General features: G+C 36.3%; 2 protein-coding genes across 8 annotated transcripts in view; one reads left to right on the forward strand and one right to left on the reverse strand.

Moving 5' to 3' along the window:
* DNAI7 (dynein axonemal intermediate chain 7) overlaps nucleotides 1-1,283 on the forward strand; it is a 74,502-nt gene extending 73,219 nt beyond the window's left edge. For all 3 annotated transcript variants that reach the window (XM_027129420.1, XM_027129422.1, XM_027129421.1), the window contains one exon: nucleotides 746-1,283. In XM_027129420.1, coding sequence (XP_026985221.1) covers nucleotides 746-1,024 — 279 coding nt within the window. In that variant the 3' untranslated portion in view covers nucleotides 1,025-1,283. The remainder of the gene's footprint in view (nucleotides 1-745) is intronic.
* The window catches only part of IRAG2 (inositol 1,4,5-triphosphate receptor associated 2), a 48,728-nt gene continuing 30,419 nt past the window's right edge, over nucleotides 1,236-19,544 (reverse strand). For 3 of the 5 annotated variants that reach the window (XM_027129424.1, XM_027129423.1, XM_027129427.1), the window contains 9 exons: nucleotides 19,212-19,352; nucleotides 14,463-14,597; nucleotides 8,135-8,282; nucleotides 7,185-7,228; nucleotides 5,426-5,488; nucleotides 5,259-5,308; nucleotides 4,861-4,962; nucleotides 2,640-2,747; nucleotides 1,236-1,761 (listed from right to left, as the gene is read on the reverse strand). In XM_027129424.1, the coding sequence (XP_026985225.1) occupies nucleotides 1,518-1,761; nucleotides 2,640-2,747; nucleotides 4,861-4,962; nucleotides 5,259-5,308; nucleotides 5,426-5,488; nucleotides 7,185-7,228; nucleotides 8,135-8,282; nucleotides 14,463-14,597; nucleotides 19,212-19,352 (1,035 nt within the window). In that variant the 3' untranslated portion in view covers nucleotides 1,236-1,517. Of the gene's footprint in view, nucleotides 1,762-2,639; nucleotides 2,748-3,701; nucleotides 3,856-4,860; nucleotides 4,963-5,258; nucleotides 5,309-5,425; nucleotides 5,489-7,184; nucleotides 7,229-8,134; nucleotides 8,283-14,462; nucleotides 14,598-19,211; nucleotides 19,353-19,544 lie in introns of those variants that run through there. The other 2 variants (XR_003437782.1, XM_027129426.1) reach the window with 2 other exon arrangements.

Here is a 19,544-nt window from a genome sequence, read left to right on the forward strand (position 1 = left end):
TGCGCGTCCAGAGCCTGTGCTCCGCAACAGGAGAGGCCACAACAGTGAGAGGCCCAAGTACCGCACAAAAAAAATAAATAAATAAAACCAAACGAGGTAAAGGTTATACTTTCATTGTCCATTATGGTATCAAATGCTCTTGATTTCAGGCTTAGAGACCTTATCTCTCTTTACATCAACTGAAGAACAAATGTCAGCCTTTCACGTGAATATATCATCTATGATTCACAGACTTTCTCCTCTGAGAGGGTTAGGCCTCCAGTTTAACTTTCTGGCACATTTCCTACTGCCTGATAAAGAATGTATCTTATCATATTCTACACGATGACTGATGAATATTTTAGCATAAATGAGCCACCATATTTATTTATCTTGTTTATTGTGTGTTTCTCCTATTACAATATACGCTCCTTGAAGACAAGGTTTTTATTGTTGCAGTTGTTACTTATTAATACGTTTAGTTATTTTTTTCTTTGCTGTTGTTTTATCCCCAGCACCTAGAAGAGTACCTGACACTTGAAGCCATTCAATAAATATTTTTAAGGAATTAATACATTTTGATAAGTTCCATAAACACCAAGATATAAACAGTTTCATGCTTTAAAAAAAAATGGGACATTAAGACTGTTTCTTTTTATCTTAGCAATTCAGGGAACTCAACTGAGCCCTTCAAATAAAATACTCTACTGTCAAAATACCCAATAAAAGAGGAACTATTAACATATTTTTCTTTCTTTTTCTTTAGGTGAGGGAACACCTTCCTAAAGAAGAACCCATTCAGAATCCTAATTGGACCCTTTTAATGTTTAATGGTGACAGGGCACAAAGCCTCAAAATCAATGAATCCAGTGATGCATTCTCTGAAGCCCTTAAAGAAGAAACTGAGTTTCATTCTACTTTATATCACATGGTTAAGGATTTTGCTTCTAAAGAAGCAATGAAGAAAGTTAGGTGTTCCAGCTGCCAGTTTGTTGACTCTGTATGCCACATGCTACTCTCAACTAGATTACTCAGCTATTCTTAATCCCCACTGATAAATTTTATTCAGTATGAAGAATGAAGCAACTTGGAGAAAAATCCGGTATTTCTACAATAAAGTGTAATGAGTGGATATATGCCAAATAGGCTGTTAAAATGATCTAATCAGCATTTTACACTCAAATTTTACTTTCTAAGAATTAGGGTTTTTTTCCTTATGCATATGTGACCTACTGAGACTTCCAACATTCACTGTATGAAAATTTGAATGGTTCTTTATTTCAATAAATTTTAACAAACAATAATATCTCCTCCTCAAAAAGCTCATTAAAAAAAATCATATAGGTGGGCTTCCTCCCCATTGTATTTTAGTTAGGAAGGTAATCACCAAAAGAGGGAATATAAAATATCTTACAGTCATTCTGAGAACCTCTGGTTCCATGCTATAATTTCCCAGCTAAAAGTTACTAATTTACAAAGTTCAGATACTGAAACTTTAAAAATCAAGATTAGCATTAGCACATTAGGATGTGCTGCAGTCACACTGGCGGTGGCCCATTGTGTTGGAGTCTGGTAAATGGCCACAAGATATGTTCTAGAGACATCCAGGAGTCCCCGTCCTGTGTGGGAGCAGCATCCACAGACTTCTGGAAAAATCGGCCTGTGAAGAAGCTCATCAATGCCGCGAATAGTACAATGAACGCGACAGAAAGCCAGAGTGCCTTACTGGCCTCTCTGATGGAAGTCTTGAGATTTGTTGCCCAGGAAGCTATTGTGTTACAACTACAAGGAAAACACAAAGTCAGCATGTGGTAATCACAATAATCTGTTATTAGAAACACTCCTTTTGTCAACAATAATCAAGTCATGCGTCTGCGCTGCATAATTCCACCAACACCCCCTCTTAATAAGCTACATAGTATGATCTAGCCTCTTGGCTTTGGCCACAATCTGCTCCCCACACCCCTTATAATTTTTAGAATTAAAGAAATGATGTGCTAAGGTAAGAATCTGAAAATTATGTGATTTAGGCATTACTTAACTCCTAACAAGTACATTTGAGTATTAAGTTCATTTTTTCAATCAGGTAAGGCAATTTATATTCCTGGGGTAGAAGAAATAATGTCATTCATTGGGTAGAGCAAGATATATGTACTTATAAACATGTCACTTATTTCTCACCATACCCTGGACTTTTGCTGTACTGAAACCCTAAAATTCCTTTTAGAAACACCCACCAAAAAAGATTACAGCATCATATAAGTCTTTGAAATAGTTAACTATGTGTTTTACATGTGCTAATTCATTTACTCATGACAGCAAAGACATAGGTACTATTATCATCTCTATTTTACAGGTGAAGAAATCAGTGCTCAAAAATGGATGAACTTGCCCAGGTCACACAGAGTCAGAGAGCTAATTCAAGCCTGGGCCATCTGGTTCCAAGGCCAAGTTCTTAACACTGTGAACTCACCTGCCTCTTGTAGTTCATAGGTTCAGGGATAATTGTTAAACACCATATGGAGTTTGTTATTCATCTTAAGTTTAACATTTTGAAAGGTCTTTTAGTAAAGTAATTTGATTAAGGTTAATTCTGCTAACCCTGCCTTACCTTTCCCCATTCCACCAAAATGGTATCATTTAGCAAGTAGACAACTTACATTGAAAAGACATCCCATTTTGATGGATTATTTTTCTTTTCAGAAAGACTTGGCTTTCTTGTCCTTTCTACTGTTTCTTCTTCAGGTGGTTCTGAGTCATCTTTAGTTCTGTAAATAAATATTGTTTTTAAATATTAAACTATGGATAATGTGCTATTATCATTTATAAGATACTGCTAAATTTTCCTGTATTACTAAGGAAGCTTGCAGATATTCATTTTGCTTTAGAAAGATTTGATAAATAGTAATTCTAAAAGTCAAATCACCAACTTTATATTTTTAACCATTTATAGGAATTCAATTTTCTTTTCTTTCTTTCTTTTTTTTTTTTTTTTTGCGTTATGCGGGCCTCTCACTGTTGTGGCCTCTCCTGTTGCAGAGCACAGGCTCCGGATGCGCAGGCTCCGCGGCCATGGCTCATGGGCCCAGCCGCTCCGCGGCATGTGGGATCTTCCCGGACTGGGGCACAAACCCGTGTCCCCTGCATCGGCAGGCGGACTCTCAACCACTGCGCCACCAGGGAAGCCCAGGAATTTAATTTTTTAAAGTAACTTTCTGTATTTAGAAAAATAGCAAATGTTTGTTGTAGAAAATTGGGATGCTAGCCAAAGAACAAATAAAAAGGGGAGATTTACAAAGCACATGTGTAAGTTAGTCAATTCTCACCACTCATAATTAACCACTGTTGTTACTGTGATTTTCCTTCTCAGCATGTGCGTGTGTGTGTGTCTGTGTGTGTATTAGTAACTACACTTTAAAAAGCAAATGAGGATGCTATATTTCTCCGTGTATTTTTCATTCAACGTATCATAAAATTTTTCTCATTAACAATTGATTTTACTCTTTTTTCTGTAGGTTTTTTGAGCAGTGCTAAAGTGGAATAACGTCAAAGTGTCATTTCTTCTTTCTCTAAAAAATCTTAATACTTTTAAACATGTTTATGAAGATATGTTTGGTATAAAACTACCTAAAATAAACTATTAGTGGTCAGTGAGCTGGGAAGTAGCAAATGGGTTGACTGTATTTAGATAAAATCATATTATCTAAAGAGGGGTCCTTTACCTGAACAAAACTTGTTTCATGTTCATGTTCCATGTTTCATGTTCACTGATGAGTCCCTAGTTGGATTTGAATATTGAAATCCCAAACTTACAATCCCCTCACAACTGCCAAAGGGAATTGTGTCTCAAAGTTTTTTTGTTTTTCAGTCAGACACCTACAGGGAATGCATGTGATAGATTTTAGTTTGGTTTTTAAAGGCAACAAAGCCCAAAAGCCAGAATTCTTGTAGGATTTTCAAGGTTTCAGTCTTCGTTTGCGAAAACTTTGCAGTAGAAATCATACCATACTGACAAAAATTTAAAAATAGATTATAATCTTTTCAAGGAAACTCTTGATTTTTTTTTAACCCAGATTAGAAAATATCCATTATGCTAACTCTAACTCTAAAAAGAGTTCAGTACATGCAATTAGACTCCCAGGATTATTTAAGGAAAAAGTAAAGGCTTTGAGGGTAGGAACTATGTCTTTTTCATCTTTATACCTCTTAAGCTTGAGCGTAGTGTGTCTCACATAACAGGCACGCAATGAACGTGTTATAAAATCAACATAAAATCATTTCATTAAGATCTCTACAGACGAGGAAACTGAGACCAAATAATGCTAAGCAGTTTGTCCAATGTCACCCAAGGATTTAGGGGCAGCATTTCTTCTTCTCCCTCCCTCTTGCCCTCTACCTTTCATTATAGGAGTATATTTTATTTGTTTAACTTGCTAGAGATAGCAATGTAGAGTTTTATGTTTCCCCTCGTCTTCATTTACTTAAAGGGAAGACATGTATATATAATGCGCATATATTACATATTACATTATATGTTGTAAATAATTCATCTAAGTAGATGAAAATTTTATTTCTGTGGCTCTTCGTTGACCTTTCCCCCTGATGACAAGAAACCTATACAGGAAAAAAATTCTCTTCACATATCTGGCAAATTCCAGGTTCTTTTCTAACTTAAGACCTCAAACCTTGAAGTACTGAGTGCTATGAGAGTGAATGTATTAGCAAGTAACATTTATATAGTACTTTATAGTTCACAAAAGTCTTAAACAATGAATGATCTTTTTGATGATGCAGCATTGACCTCATCTCCACAGAATAAAACTGATCCCCACTCTTTATGCCCGGCACATCAGGTTAATAAACACATCAAGCTTCACCTACTTCAGTTCACATTTTTCTTCTTCAGCATCTGCCCAGGAATAGGTGCTAATAAATCGATGTAATGAGGGACGGTGTTCACTCTGCTTTGACCCCAAAATACGCCTAAATAAAGATGATTATAGCCACTTGTCAAATCCAATACTTCTGTAGCCATTACCAATTTATTTCCCACTACCTAAATCAATACAAAAATGATACATTCTTATTTTTTCCTTGGCATATTCATATAATGCTTATTTCATAAGAAATAATTTCATGAACATATGCCAGTTTTTATAATTATTCTGCATATACTCCATGCAAATCAAATGTTACTATATCACTTATTTCAAACATTTACTTTAGCCCAGGTATAAAACAGTAAGGTTCCCAAAGAGCAACCAGAAAATTACACTTACCAACTGCTTGACCTCCTACTGAATCGGTCATTATTTTCCATCCCAGCCACCTTTAAAGTTCAGATGTTAAGGAAATAATAAAATATGAATTTAGTGTAGTAAATTTATATTTCTGTCATATGGAAATAAATTTGCTTTTGACTAAGAACACTTAGGGATTTGCTTACCATTCCTGCATTTCCAATATTTCTGGGCAAAGAGGCAATGGTCACTCTTCGAAGAGAAGATGGCTACCCAAAGGGGGAAAATGTACACTTAGAAAATTCTCAATGTTTTATCCTTGTATGAAACACTGATGGGTATTCTTGAATGTACACATCCATGTACTTGATCACTGATGAGTTAAACAGGAGACATATTTTCAAGGATTTTGTTATGGCCAAATTGCCTTCCAGAAATATTCTGCCAATTTATATTCTACCTTCTCCAACAATGGATAATTTTTGCCAATCAAGTAAGGAACATAAGGCTTTCTGTTTAGGTTTCCAGTAACACTGAACACTGTTTTCCTATGCCAAATAACCCTGTATGTATCTGCTCTGAGAACCACCTGTTTATGATTTTTGCCTATATTAATTTTGTTAATGATATTTCTTGGCAGAATTTTTTTATTGTTAATGTAGCCAAACCTTTTCATCTCTTTCTCTCTCTCTCTCCTTTTTTTTTTTTTTTTTTGTTATCTTTGGTTTGGTTTGGTTTGGTTTTTGGCCACATCATGTGGCATGCAGGATCTTAGTTCTCTGACCAGGGATCGAACCCGTGCCGCCTGCAATGGAAGCGTGGAATCTTAAACACTGGACCGCCAGGGAAGTCCCTCATCTCTTCCCCTCTTTTGCTATCATTTCTTTTATGCTTGGAAAGGCTTTCCCCAACTCAAGAGGAGATAAATATGCACCTATTTTAGGGATTTTTTTTCATGGTTTCATTTTTTCCATTTAATGCATTTAAGGATGAGTATGACATTATAATGAATGTATGTGTTTATACCTCAGCCTTGAGATTTGTACAGGAGAATGTTATATTTTGTGGCTCTTCACATTTAAATAAGTAGAACTTCAGGAAATAAACTGAAGAAGTTTTATGTGAATACTTTTCTTAAGCCACCATTTCTAATTTATTTTTATAGGTTAGTTGAACATCAAAAATATCAAATTGTGGTCCAAAATCCTGGGTTCTAATCATGATTCTGTCACTACAGGATCATAACTAATCACTTAACTTCTGAGAAAGTTAATTTCCTCATCTGTGAAAAAGATTTGGATGGAATGATTTTAAAGTCCCTTGCTCAAAAATTCAGTGAAATCTTGATTTTCAAACTGACAGAAACTGCTGGCTGACTTTCAATATCCCGTTTTCCCCTTCTACTTAGTAACAAACCCCACTAATTTTTAGTTAGGCATACAGCCTCCAGAATAAAAGCTGTTTTCATCTTATTTCCAACAAAGAATGAAAAGGGAAATGTTATCTGGGACTTCTAGGAAGTGTCTTCAGAGGTAGAGAGAACACCTGTTCTCGCTTCTTCCTTTTTCTTGGAGCAGGACTCAACATAATGACCAGGACTTGGTAGCCAGAAATGACAAAGCTATCTTAGACTATGAGATGGAAGCAAAGTGCTGAGGTCGATGACTCGGCAAGAGAGACGGGGACTGGGATTTTGTGAAGCTGTTGGACTGCTTATTCCCAACTTTAGTTTCACATGAGAGAGAAACTATCGTTATACTGGCTTTCCTCCCGCTGCCAGGCAAACTTAATTGATGTACAAATATTGCAAGAAGTACAAAAGCGTACATATATAAACACACATGTATATATACATAACACATATATATGAATTAAAATCACTGTTGTTTTATGATTTAAAGCCATGTTGCTTCAAGTAATATTTTAAAACCATCTCAGCTATAACATTTGATAGACATTTGTTACCTTAGAGTTTAGAGAAGCTGAACGTTTTTTAATTTGGCAGTCACCTGAAAGGGAAAACACATTTGTGTATTTTTGGAATTACATGTGCAATTTAACGCAATGGTCTTAATTCTTTACAAAGAAAAGCAATGGTTGGAAAATATTTAAGACCCTAGAGACTACTGAGCAATATAAATATCTGGTTATAATTTATTTGGTGATTCACAACGTTAGTAATCTGAACCAATGGAATACAGTCCTCTGTGTCACTGCCAATGTCCACCATGCCTGCCTAGCACAGAGGGGGCACTAAATGAATGTCTGCTGAATCAATGAGTCCAAAATTACAGATCAGAAGATCATCACATGTTATTACTTTTCAAGAAGAGGGAACAGAATCATTAAAATGAAAATTCTGCCTATAGACATTCATACTGTCTATTTAAAATAAAACTATAAGGTTCATATAAGCCTTCTGTTAAGATATTCTCCGTGGTCTCAGATGTCTCCCTATTTTCCAATCTATTGATTAGCTTACCCTGTCACAGTCCTTCCTTGTTCGAGGGATACAAAACCATTGTTGATAAGAGTGGTTCATTTATGCTACTGTGCCTTGCTTTATGTGTGGAGAAAAAGCCAATTCTAACATATCCTAAGTAAGACAACACTGGGGTCAACTCAATGAGTTGGATTGGTTATATTCGCTCATGTCATCATTTTAATGAAATCTTGGTGTCTACCATAAAATCCATCTTGTCTCCTAATTTGTTTTCTAGCTGACATCTTACTCTGGGCTATATAAATAACAGGAGTGAGTTATTTCTTATATTCTATATATCATATCCTTCTAATATCTTAACATAAGGGTCTTATACTAAAGACATTATATAATAAGAATTAGTAAGAGAGAGAATGAAAAAGAAGAAAGTTAGAAAGACATAACTGATACAATTATCTTAAACTTTTATTACCTTCATCTTCAAGAGGGTTAAAAGTCCTTTCATTTTGCAAAAGAACCTGTTTTAGTTCTTCTAATTCAGCATGTTCTTTGGCATACATTCTCTTCAGATTTTCTACATGCTGAATCATCACTTCGACGGCTTTACTAACCCGGCTTTCCTAGCAGGAAAAAAAAAAAGAACAAATTTAGGGCTTCCCTGCTGGCGCAGTGGTTGAGAGTCTGCCTGCCGATGCAGGGAACACGGGTTCGTGCCCTGGTCCGGGAAGATCCCACATGCCGCGGAGCGGCTGGGCCCATAAGCCATGGCTGCTGAGCCTGCGTGTCCAGAACCTGTGCTCCGCAACGGGAGAGGCCACGACAGTGAGAGGCCCGCGTACCGGAAAAAAAAAAAAAAAAAGAGCAAATTTACATTGAAAATACTATTCTTGATACCCAGTTAAAAGACAGTGAATGAGACACATGCACTTACCTTCACTCCATCCTTAAATCCTACAAAAATGACAAGGGATTTTTTTTAAGGCATGAATAGACAAGGGTAAATAGAACGGAAGAGGATATAACAAATTTTTGAACACCTGCCAAGTAGAAGGGCCGGTGGTAAATGACTAAGACCTGAAAAGCTGAACCCTTAAAAAAGCAGTAAGAAAAGCCTAGAAGCCACGTGGGTTATACCACAGAAAGCTGCAAATGCTCAGGAGTTAGTGGTGCCTTTGGAATTAAGCTTGGAGATAGAACAGAAGAAATGGTTGAAAATCTGTAAAAAGTGATTAGATCCACAGATCCCCTCCCTTACTCAGGTCAGCTGAGCCCCTCTACCACTTTGGTGAAAGACTACAAAAGCTGGCTATCTAGAGAGAGTTAACCAGAGTGTCTGTGGATTGAGCGGTAACAAATAGTTGATGGTGAGTGGATCATACAGAAAAGAATAGATTTAAGCAAAAGTCTATGTATATATTGAATCTAGAGATATGGAGCCTTATTCTTCCAACTATCAAACACTTGTAGCCAAGCTTATACTCTCAAGACTGGCAGTTGGAAGACTTTTCTCTGAGGAATCTAACATTGCAAGATGACAGTCTTAAAACTACCAACGTTAAGAGTACCCCAGTGACACAACCTAGCTTGTGTGAAGCTCAGAGCCAAAAAGAAACGTCCCCACCCAACATATACAGAGCTCCCAGTCAGCTGTATAGTGGGTCATCACTAGTCAGAGGAAAGCCTCTAGCCTGAGAAAAGGAAATCAAAACAAAAAGAAAAAAACTAAAATTTCAATGAAACTATCAATATCTTCAGAAAAGTAAGAATAAGTATTGCATCTATGAAATAAGAACAAGATATTAAAAAGCAACATTCTGAGAATTTTAAAAGTCTGGAAATTAAAAATATGATTAAAAAAATATGTAACTTAAGAGTTTCAAGATAAGGTTAAGGAAATTTCTCTGAGACTAGATCAAAATGACAAAAATGTAGAAAACAGACAAGAAAGGACCAGTTCAGGGGAAAGGAATTCAAGAAGTATAGAAAATGTAGAAAAATTCCATCAAATGTAGAAAAGGAAACAGTTCAAGAAAATCTCTGAACTCAAGAAATAACTTTCCAGCTTAGGACCTAAAACAGTGGTTGAAAATAAACCCATGCCAAGGAAGGACAGTAGGGGTAAGAGGATATCCTAAAAGCTTCTGGAAAGTAAAAAGGGGTTTTAAACAAAAGTTCAGGGGTCAGAATGGCATCAAAGTTTGATAGCAACTCCAGAAGCTAAGAAGAAGATGAAAAATTATGAAGGAAATGATTTCTAATCTAGAATCCTTCACCCAGCTACCGTAAAGACATAAAGAATAAAGCCATTTTCAGTTATATAACATTTTAAAAAGTTTACCTCCCAGACATTCTTTCCCTCAGAAAAACGCGTGAGATGTTCCACCAAAATAAAAAAGTAAGCCAGCAAAGAAGGAGGTATGGGATTCAGGAAATGGGATTCAACTCAAGAAAGAAGTGAAAGAAATCTTCATTTAAGAATTCCTAAGACTTTTGTGTTGAGCCTGAAGAACAGACTTACAGGTCAAAAATCTCTGGAAGCAACATCTCAATGAAGAAATTGACAGAATACCTGATGAGTCTGAATGTATTGTGAGATCTAGACTCCCTGGGAGAGGCTAAGAATAAATTAGAGATAAGTAAATAGAAAACTAAGCATAACAATCATGGCAAAGGAAAATGATTAACTCCACGAAGAACATGAACATTGTGCAAAGAAGGAAAAGACATCATAACAGACTACTGTCTCTGCTATGAATAGAATTTACACGGGCATAATAATGTTTACAGATAATATAGATCTAATATTATTCATCCACTTTTTTTAATTAAAACTTTTTATTACGATAATTTCAACAGACACAAAAAGTAGACAATAAGCCCACACATATCTATTAACCAGTTTCAAGAACCACTAACATTTTGCTATATGAGTTTCATCTCAAGTTTTGAATGCTATTTCTTTTTAAGTACAGGTGATGGACATCATGTGGTTTTACTCATAAACATTTCAGTAAGTATCTAAAAATATACATATATATAGGAGTGTATTGTCTTAAATAACCACAATGCCATGATCACGTCTAACAACATTAACAGAAACATCTTATCATCTAATCCATATTCAAATTTCCCCAATTGCCTCAAAAACATCTATTTACAGTTTTGTTTGAATTGGAACCTGAAAAAATACATTCATTGTATTTTTTCTTTTTTTTATATTGATGTGTAATTCACAATATAAAATTTACTATTTTAAAGTGAACAATTCAGTGACATTTAGTACATTCACAATGTTGTGCAACCACCACTTCTATCTAGTTCCAAAACATTTTTATCACCCCAAAGTAAACCCCCACACCCACTAAGCAATTACTCCCCACTCACCCCTCCCCACCAAAACCTAGTCAATACCAATCTTCTACCTTTCTCTAAAGATTTACCCATTCTAGATACTATATATAAATAGAATTATACAATATGTGACCTTTGTGTCTAGCACCTATAGTTTGCATAAATTCTTCCAGATTCATCTACACTGTAGCATGTATTAACACTTCATTCCTTTTAATAGTTAAATAATATATTAATAATATGATAATGATATTGTAATTTCCCCACATCCTTGTCAACACTAGTTATTTTCCTTCTTCCTTCCTTTCTTTTTCTATTATTATAGCTATCCTAGTGGGTGTGAAGAGGTATATCATTATGGTTTTGATTTTCATTTCCCTAATAATTAAGCATCTTTTCATGTGCTTATTGGCCATTTGTATATCTTCTTTAGGGAAATGCCTATTCAAGTCTTATTTGCATTTTTTTAATTGGGTTGTTTCTCTTTCTGTCAAGCTGCAAGCGTTCTTTATATATTCTGGATACTAGGCCCTTATCAGATATATGATCTTCAAATATTTTCTTCCATTCTGTAGATTATCTTTTCACTTTCTTGGTAATGTCCTTTGATACACAAAAGTTTTTAATTTTGAGGAAGTCCAATTTATCTATTCTTTTGCCATTGCTTTTGGTGTCGTATACTCCCTCATTTAACAAAAACTTTTTGAGTACTTGCTATGCACATTTTAGGCATTGAGGAGACAAGCAGTGAGCCATACAGACATATATTCCTACCTTCATGGAGCTTATATTCTAGTGGGAGGAGGTAGACAACAAATAAGACGTCAGTAAAACATAATAGTATGCTAAAATGTGATCAGCATTATGAAAAAAGACAGGGAAAGGGAGGATAAGAAGCTCTGGGGTGGAAGGGGTTGAAATTTTACAAGGGAGCTCAGGTGGTCAGCTGGGCTATTCTATGAAGGTGACAGTTGAACAAGACTTGGAGAAGGTGAGGGCTAAGACATGTGGACACCTAGAGGAAAAATATTCTAGGCGTAGGGAACAGCTAGGACTGGGGGCCTGAGTTGGCAGCATGATGAACAGAAACAAGTCCCGTGTGGCTGGCGTGCAATAACCCAGGAAGACAGTCACAGAAAATAAAGTCCAAGGGGTAAGAAGGCAGGGGAATCATGTAGATCTTTCTAAGCCATCATAAGGACTTTGGCTTTTATTCTGAAAAAAATGAGGAGTCACTTGAGGGCTGTGAACCAATAAGTAACATGAAAAAAAGAAGAGTAGCATGACCTGGCTTAAGTTTTAAAAGGATTATTCTGGCTGTTTTATTGAGAAGCGACTATGGGGGTGGGGTGGGGATTGGATTTAGATGGAGACAAGAAGACCATGTAGGAAGATATTGTAGTAATCTGGGAAAAAAATAGAATGGTGGCTTAGATTAAGGTGGTAGCTGTGGAGAGGGAAATGAGTGGTTGAATTCCAGACATGTTCTGATGGTAAAGTAAATAGGATTGACCATAGGATTAGATGTGGAGTGTGAGAGAAATGTGTTGAGAATTACCCCCAAGGTTTTCCAGCCCCAGCAACTGGAAGGACAGAGTTGCCCTTTACTGAGGTAAGGAGACTACGTGCGGAACAGTTTTTGGAGGGACTGTCAGAAGTTTATTTTTGGATGTGTTAAGCTTAAATTGTTTATCAAACTTCCAAGCTACATCAACAGTAGCAGGTTCTGGTCTGAAACTCATGGCAGAGGTTTGGGATAAGTGTGTGAATTAGGCAGTCATTAGTTGACTACATAGGATAGTATGGGGATTGAGTGACGATGGAAATCAGACGTGCACAGGTGAAGCCCTGGGGCCCATCAAGATTAAGAGGGCTGGGAGAAAGGGTGGGACCCGTAAAGGAGTCTGGAAGGGATTGTTCCATGATGTAGAGAGAAGGACCAGGGGACTGTGGTACCTGGAAACCAAGGAGGAGAGTGTTTCCAGGAGGAGGAAGAGCTCAGCCGTGTTGAATGTAGCAGACAGGTTAAGGAAAATTAGTAGGTTAAGGCTGACTAGAATATGTTTCAGAGAGACTGGGAGGAGAGAAATTGGAAACAGCACAATTCTGTTGAGGAGATTTGCTAAAAATGGGAACAGAGAAACAGGGTGGTGGAGAAAGAGTGAAAGATTGTTTTGTTTGTGTTTGTTTAGTGTTATTTTTCCTGTCTTAAAAACAACGTATTTGTGTGTTGATGGGAATGATTCAGTAGCGTGGGGAAAAACTGGAGATGGAAGAATGCAGGGAGAATTGGGGCCCAAGATTCTGAGTAATTTAGAAGGGATGAGATCTTATATACACGTGGGATGGTTAGCCATGGATAGGATGAGAGACAACTCATCTTTCGTACCAGGAAGGAAGGCAATGTCAAGGGTTTAGGTGCTTGTAGGTTCAGAGCTTTTGGCAGGTCCCTTCTGATTGCCTCAACTTTCTTACTGAGTTAAGAAGCAAAGTCATTATTTGACAGAGAGAGAGGGGAGGACATGATGGTGATTTGAGGAGAAAGGAGAAAGTGTGAAAGATGGGAAGCCCCAAGGACCACTTGAGGTTTGTGATGAATTTCAAAAGAACTCAGGCAGCACAGAGGTGTGAGGTTTTCCAGCTATGCAGGTATAATCAGGTGGAGAAATGGATTTAAAACAAGTTGTAGATTTTCCTAATGATTAAAAGAAAACAAGAGAAGGAAAAGTGTTGAGGGTTCATGCAAGGGAGCTAATGTTGTGTTTGACCATGGAATTTAAGCTTGGTTAGGAAAGAAGAGAGATCAACAATAAGGTGAAAGACAGTGAAAAGGTGTGAGGGGGAACGATTGATAAATAAATTTTCATCTTTGTAGTAGGAAACCAATAAATATCTAAAACTGAATCACTTGGTGACAGTATAAGCATATTATTTGGAGATATGAATATTAATAAAAAACAAACCAAAAGAGTTGAAAGTTGTTGCTCTGGAACATGGGAAATGGGATAAGAAGGCTTTGAGAACTACTTGGCTTTTTTAAAAAAAGCTATGCACATATGTAACTTTAATAAAAATAAAACAAAGAATATTACTACCTGGCGAGGGGTTAAAAAGAAACTAGAATGTTAGAAGTGTATAACAAATGTTCAGACTAAAACTATCATCACAGTGAAATGTCTCCTTCTTAGGAAAATATATTTTAACAAGTTTGTTTACGTAGAGATTCAAAAATTTAAAGTCTCCCCAGATTTTCCCACAAAGAAAATTTTGAAAATCGACTTCTCTATGAATAAGTGTGCAAAGATGCATAAACAAGGATATTTATTGTAGCATTTTTTAAAACAGGAAAATATCAAGAGCATTCTGAAATGATCAAATATAGTTTTTTCCTAGAAATGTAATCCACTTTTAGTAATTAAATTGTAACTGGAGAAAGGGAGACAAATTACCTGATTAATGGCTCCCAACATCTCAGCCCTACTGGCCACTCGAGCTGTGCACTGACTGAGGAATGTTACACTTTTCTCCAGCTTCTTAATGATTTCCTGGGCTTGGCTGTCATCTTCACAAAGAGGTGTTAAAGACTGCACAGAAAGTAAAGTATTAAAAAGTATCCAACCCAAGTATTCAGCAAGTGATTCTAACACTGACTATATTGTAAATGCAGATGAATCTATTATCTTTGTGGAAGGTGAAAAGCAGCAGCAAAGACCAATAGTGAATGATACTGAAATATTAATACCTTTGTTGGTTATGAGGTAGACCTATGCAGGTATTCACAAAGCCTTTTATACTATTTTTGATCCCTTCCTTCTTTACTTCCCAAATTTGCTACTCCTTCATGTGTGTTTGTATCTTTCTTCTACAATTAATAGGATGGGATGTAATTAATTGGCAATGGTAAAGAAATTATGCCTATAAATGAATTGAATGCACTATATGAAGAGCATAGTTTGAACTTTTAAGAAAAGTAATAAAAATATACTCGAATTAGATATGACTCTGATTACTATATTTGCTCTTCCATTGATGACAAGGTGAGATTGGGCTGGTTAGGCCGTTACGCCTTCATTGCCTTATGAATATTTATCTCAAACCTCTGCCCTTGAACCAAGATGATGGCTTTCCTGATGGAAGGCCATCTGTTTCACTGGAGTGGAGAAAGAATTAAGAGAACAGCATATTTGGAAGCCAACAAGCCATTGCTCATTAGCTGTGTGATCATGAGCAAATTTCTAATACTTGCGCATGTCTAAAATACCATAAATTTTATATAGCATCAGAAAGGAAAAGTGCTGCCAATAAAACCATAAGGCATCATTGACTGTAAATTGCATCTTAATTCTACAAATGTTATAATATCAAGCTTTCTGATTTGCTTTTTCTTCATCTGTCAGATGGAGACAACTGCATCTTCTTTCCAGGAATATTGTGACATGAGAGGTAATAGATGCCAATTGTTTGTCACACAGTAGATGCTCAATGAAATAGCAGCCACTTTTGAAACAGGCAGATATGTATGAGTTGCAACAGGAAAGTTGCTAACCAACTGGAATGACCATTGTCAGACATACAGTTTCTTACTGCAGTTTAAATAACCACCATTAGTTAGAAAGAGAAGAGCATATATTAGTTGTTAGTCAAACAGAATATGGCTTACCAAAACTTAATCATGAAGAAATAGAAAATTTGAGTAGACCGATAATTAGTAAGGAGATTGAAGCAGTTATAAAAAGAAAAATCTCCCAAAGAGGAAAAGTCCAGTTCCAGATGGCTTCACTAGAGAATTCTATCAAACAGCTAAAGAAGAGTTAATACCAATCCTCCTGAAACTCTTGCAAAAAATTGAAGAGGAGGGAACACTTCCAAGTTCATTCTCTGAGGCCAGAATTACCCTGATACCAAAGCCAGACAACAACATTTCAGGAAAATTATAGACCAATATTCATTATGAATAGTGATGTAAAAATCCTCAACAAAATACTAGCAAATTGAATTCAATAGCACATTAAAAGGATTATACACCGTGACCAAGTGAGATTTATTCCTGGAATGCAAGGATGGTTCAACATATGAAAATCAATCAGTGCAATACACCACATTAACAGAATGAAGGATAAATATCCCATGATCATCTAAACTGATAAGAAAAGCATTTGACAAGATTCAACACCTTTCATAATAAAAATATCCAAAAAAACAGAAATACAAGGAAACTACCTCAACATAATAAAGGCCATATATGAACACCCAAGGCTAAAATCATACTCAATGGTGAAAGACTGAAAGCTTTTCTTCTAAGGTCAGAAACAAGGCAAGGATGCCTACTCTCACCACTTCTATGCAACTTAGTACTGGAAGTCCTATCCAGAGCAGTTAGGCAAGTAAAAAAATATATTCAAAAAATCCATACTGGAAAGAATGAAGTAAAATTATCTTTGTTCACAGATGACATGATGTTACATAAAGAGACCCCTAAAGATTCCACAAAAAGACTGTTAGAACTAATAAACAAATTCAGCAAAGTTGTAGGATACAAAATCAACACACAAAAATCAATTGCATTTCTATGCACTACCAATGAACCATCTAAGAAGGAAATTAAGAAAATAATTCCACTTACAATAGCATCCAAAAAAATAAAATAGTTGAGAATAAACCTAACCAAGGAGATGAAAGACTTGTACACTGAAAACTACAAAACATTGCTGAAAAAAATGAAAGAAGACACAAAGGGGAAGGCATCCTGTGTTCATGGACTGGAAGACTTAATTTTGTTAAGATGTCCATACTATTCAAATCAATCTACAGATTCAGTGTAATCTCTATCAAAATCCCAAAGGCATTTTTTTCAGAAATTGAAAAATTCATATGGAATCTCAAAGAACCCCAAAGAGCCAAACAATTTTGAAAAAGAAGTACAAAGGTATCCCATGTCTTGGCTTCAAAACACATTACAAAGATACAGTAACCAAAACAGTATGGTTCTGGCATAAAGACAGACCAGTAGAACAGAACAGCATGCCCAGAAATAAACCTATACATATATGGTCAAATGATCTTTGACAAGGGTGCCAAGACTACAAAATGGGGAAAGGATAGTCTCTTTAACAAATGATGTTGGAAAACTGCAAAAGAGTAAAGTTGGGCTCTTATTTTACACCATATACAAAAATCAACTCAAAATGGATTAAAGACCTAAATGTAGGACCCCAAACTATATAACTCTAGAAGAAAACATAGGGGTAAATCTTCATGACATTGTATTTGGCAATGATTTCTTGAATATGACACCAAAAGCATAGGTTACAAAAGCAAAAATAGAAAAACAGCACTGCATCAAACTTACAGACTTTTGTGCATCAAAGGACATAATCAACAGAATGAAAAGGCAAATTATGGAATGGGAGAAAATATTTGCAAATCATATATCCTATTTTAAAATTGGCAAAGGACTTAGACATTTTCCAAAGATGATATACAAACGGCCAATAAGCATATAAAAAGATGCTCAACAATACTAATCATCAGAGAAATGCAAATCAAAACCACAGTGAGATACCACATTGCACCTATTAAATGGCTACTATCAGAAAACAGAAAATAGGGACTACCCTGGTGGCGCAGTGGTTACGAATCTGCCTGCCAATGCAGGGGACACGGGTTCGAGCCCTGGTCTGGGAAGATCCCACATGCCACGGAGCAACTAAGCCCGTGTGCCACAACGACTGAGCCTGTGCTCTACAGCCCACGAGCCACAACTACTGAGCCCACGTGCTGCAACTACTGAAGCCTGCATGCCTAGAGCCCATGCTCCACAACAAAGAAAAGCCACCACGATGAGAAGCTGGTGCACCGCAACAAAGAGTAGTCCCCGCTCACTGCAACTAGAGAAAGCCCGCACGCAGCAACGAATACCGAATGCAGCCAAAAATAAATTAATTAATTTTAAAAAAAAAGAAAACAGAAAATAACATGTTGGCCAGGATGTAGAGAAATTGGAACCTTGGTGCACCGTTAGTAGGATTTTAAAATGGTAACACCACTGTGCAAAACAGTACGGTGGTTCCTCAGAAACTTAAAATAGAACTCTATATGATCCGGCAATCCAACATCTGGCCATATTTCTAAAAGAATTGAAAGCAGGGTCTTGAAGAGATACTTGCACACCCATGTTCATAGCAACAACATTAAATGTTCACAATAGCCAAGAGGTGGAAGTAACTCAAATGTCCATCAATAAATGAATGGATAAACAAAATGTGGTATATATGTACAATGGAATATTTCATTCAGCCTTAAAGGAAGGAAAGCCTGCCACATGATACAACATGGATGAATTTGAAGACATTATGCTAAGTGAAATAAGCCAGTTACAAAAAGACAAATACTATATGATTCCACTTACATGAGCTATCTAAAGTAGTCAAATTCATAGAAACAGAAAGCAGAATGGTGATTACCAGGGGCTGACAGAAGGGCAAAAGGGGAATAGTTTAATGGCTATAGAGTTTCAGTAAGCAAGATGAAAAAGTTCTGAAGATCTATCTCACAGCAACATGAATATACTCAACACTACTGATGTACACTTAAAATGGTTAATATGGTAAATTTTACATTATGTGCTTTTTTAACCACAGTAAAAAAACAGAATATGGTTTCTATATTTTTATTTTCTTTTTCCAAAATTAGCCCCCTTAATTTTCCAACCCATCTGTATATTTATGGTGACTGCACAAAATAGAAGAATAATAGTTGTTACACTTCTGTGTACCTTACACAAGGTTTGCCCATTATCTGACAAGACTGAAATATCACCGTTCTCTTTTTTCAGTTAATTAAATGGAAATCGTCTTTTGATTCTCTTCTTTGAAGCTTAACATTGATATTATCTCCTGTTGCTCAGTTTTCTGCATAATTACTCTTCTGCCTGAAATCTATTTGAAGATACAGAGAGATGGCAGAAGATTCACGTAACTAAACAACATTTATTTGTTTTATTACTTATACCGTTCTATTGGTGAGGCTTTTATCTTAGCCTGATCCTGATTTCTTACCTCTTATTAATTCACATTTGAGTCAGGCAGGGCTTGGTACCTAGTGTTGGTTTTAGTCATACAAGTAAACTCTTACGTAATTTTGAAAACCTTATTAATAATACAACCGAACGTGTAGTCCCCAAATGTTATGAGTCTCACCTCTAACAGTTTTAAACAGTTAGTAATTTCTTTCTTCAAATTTTCTTCTGCCAAGTCACGGGATCTTTCTTCAAGCTTCACTCTTTTCTCCAAGGTGAACCAGTCGCATTTAAATCCCAAAGATAACCTGAGAAATTCCGCCTGTTGTCAAAATAATTTGAGGGTGAGGACAGAACATTGGATGTAGTCAAATTTCCAGTTTAATACCAAATTACACTGAGGCATTTCTTTCTCCTCCCAGTGACATAATGCTGGCACGCATAGGCTTTCCCTGCACTTTGTCATGGCCAAGCCAGACAGACACCAAACGTACGATAGCTTGTGCAAAAGCTC

This window comes from Aethalodelphis obliquidens, unplaced genomic scaffold, assembly GCF_003676395.1.
Source record: "Aethalodelphis obliquidens isolate GAN/ISIS:26980383/991018 unplaced genomic scaffold, ASM367639v1 scaffold36, whole genome shotgun sequence".
NCBI lineage: Eukaryota > Metazoa > Chordata > Mammalia > Artiodactyla > Delphinidae > Aethalodelphis > Aethalodelphis obliquidens.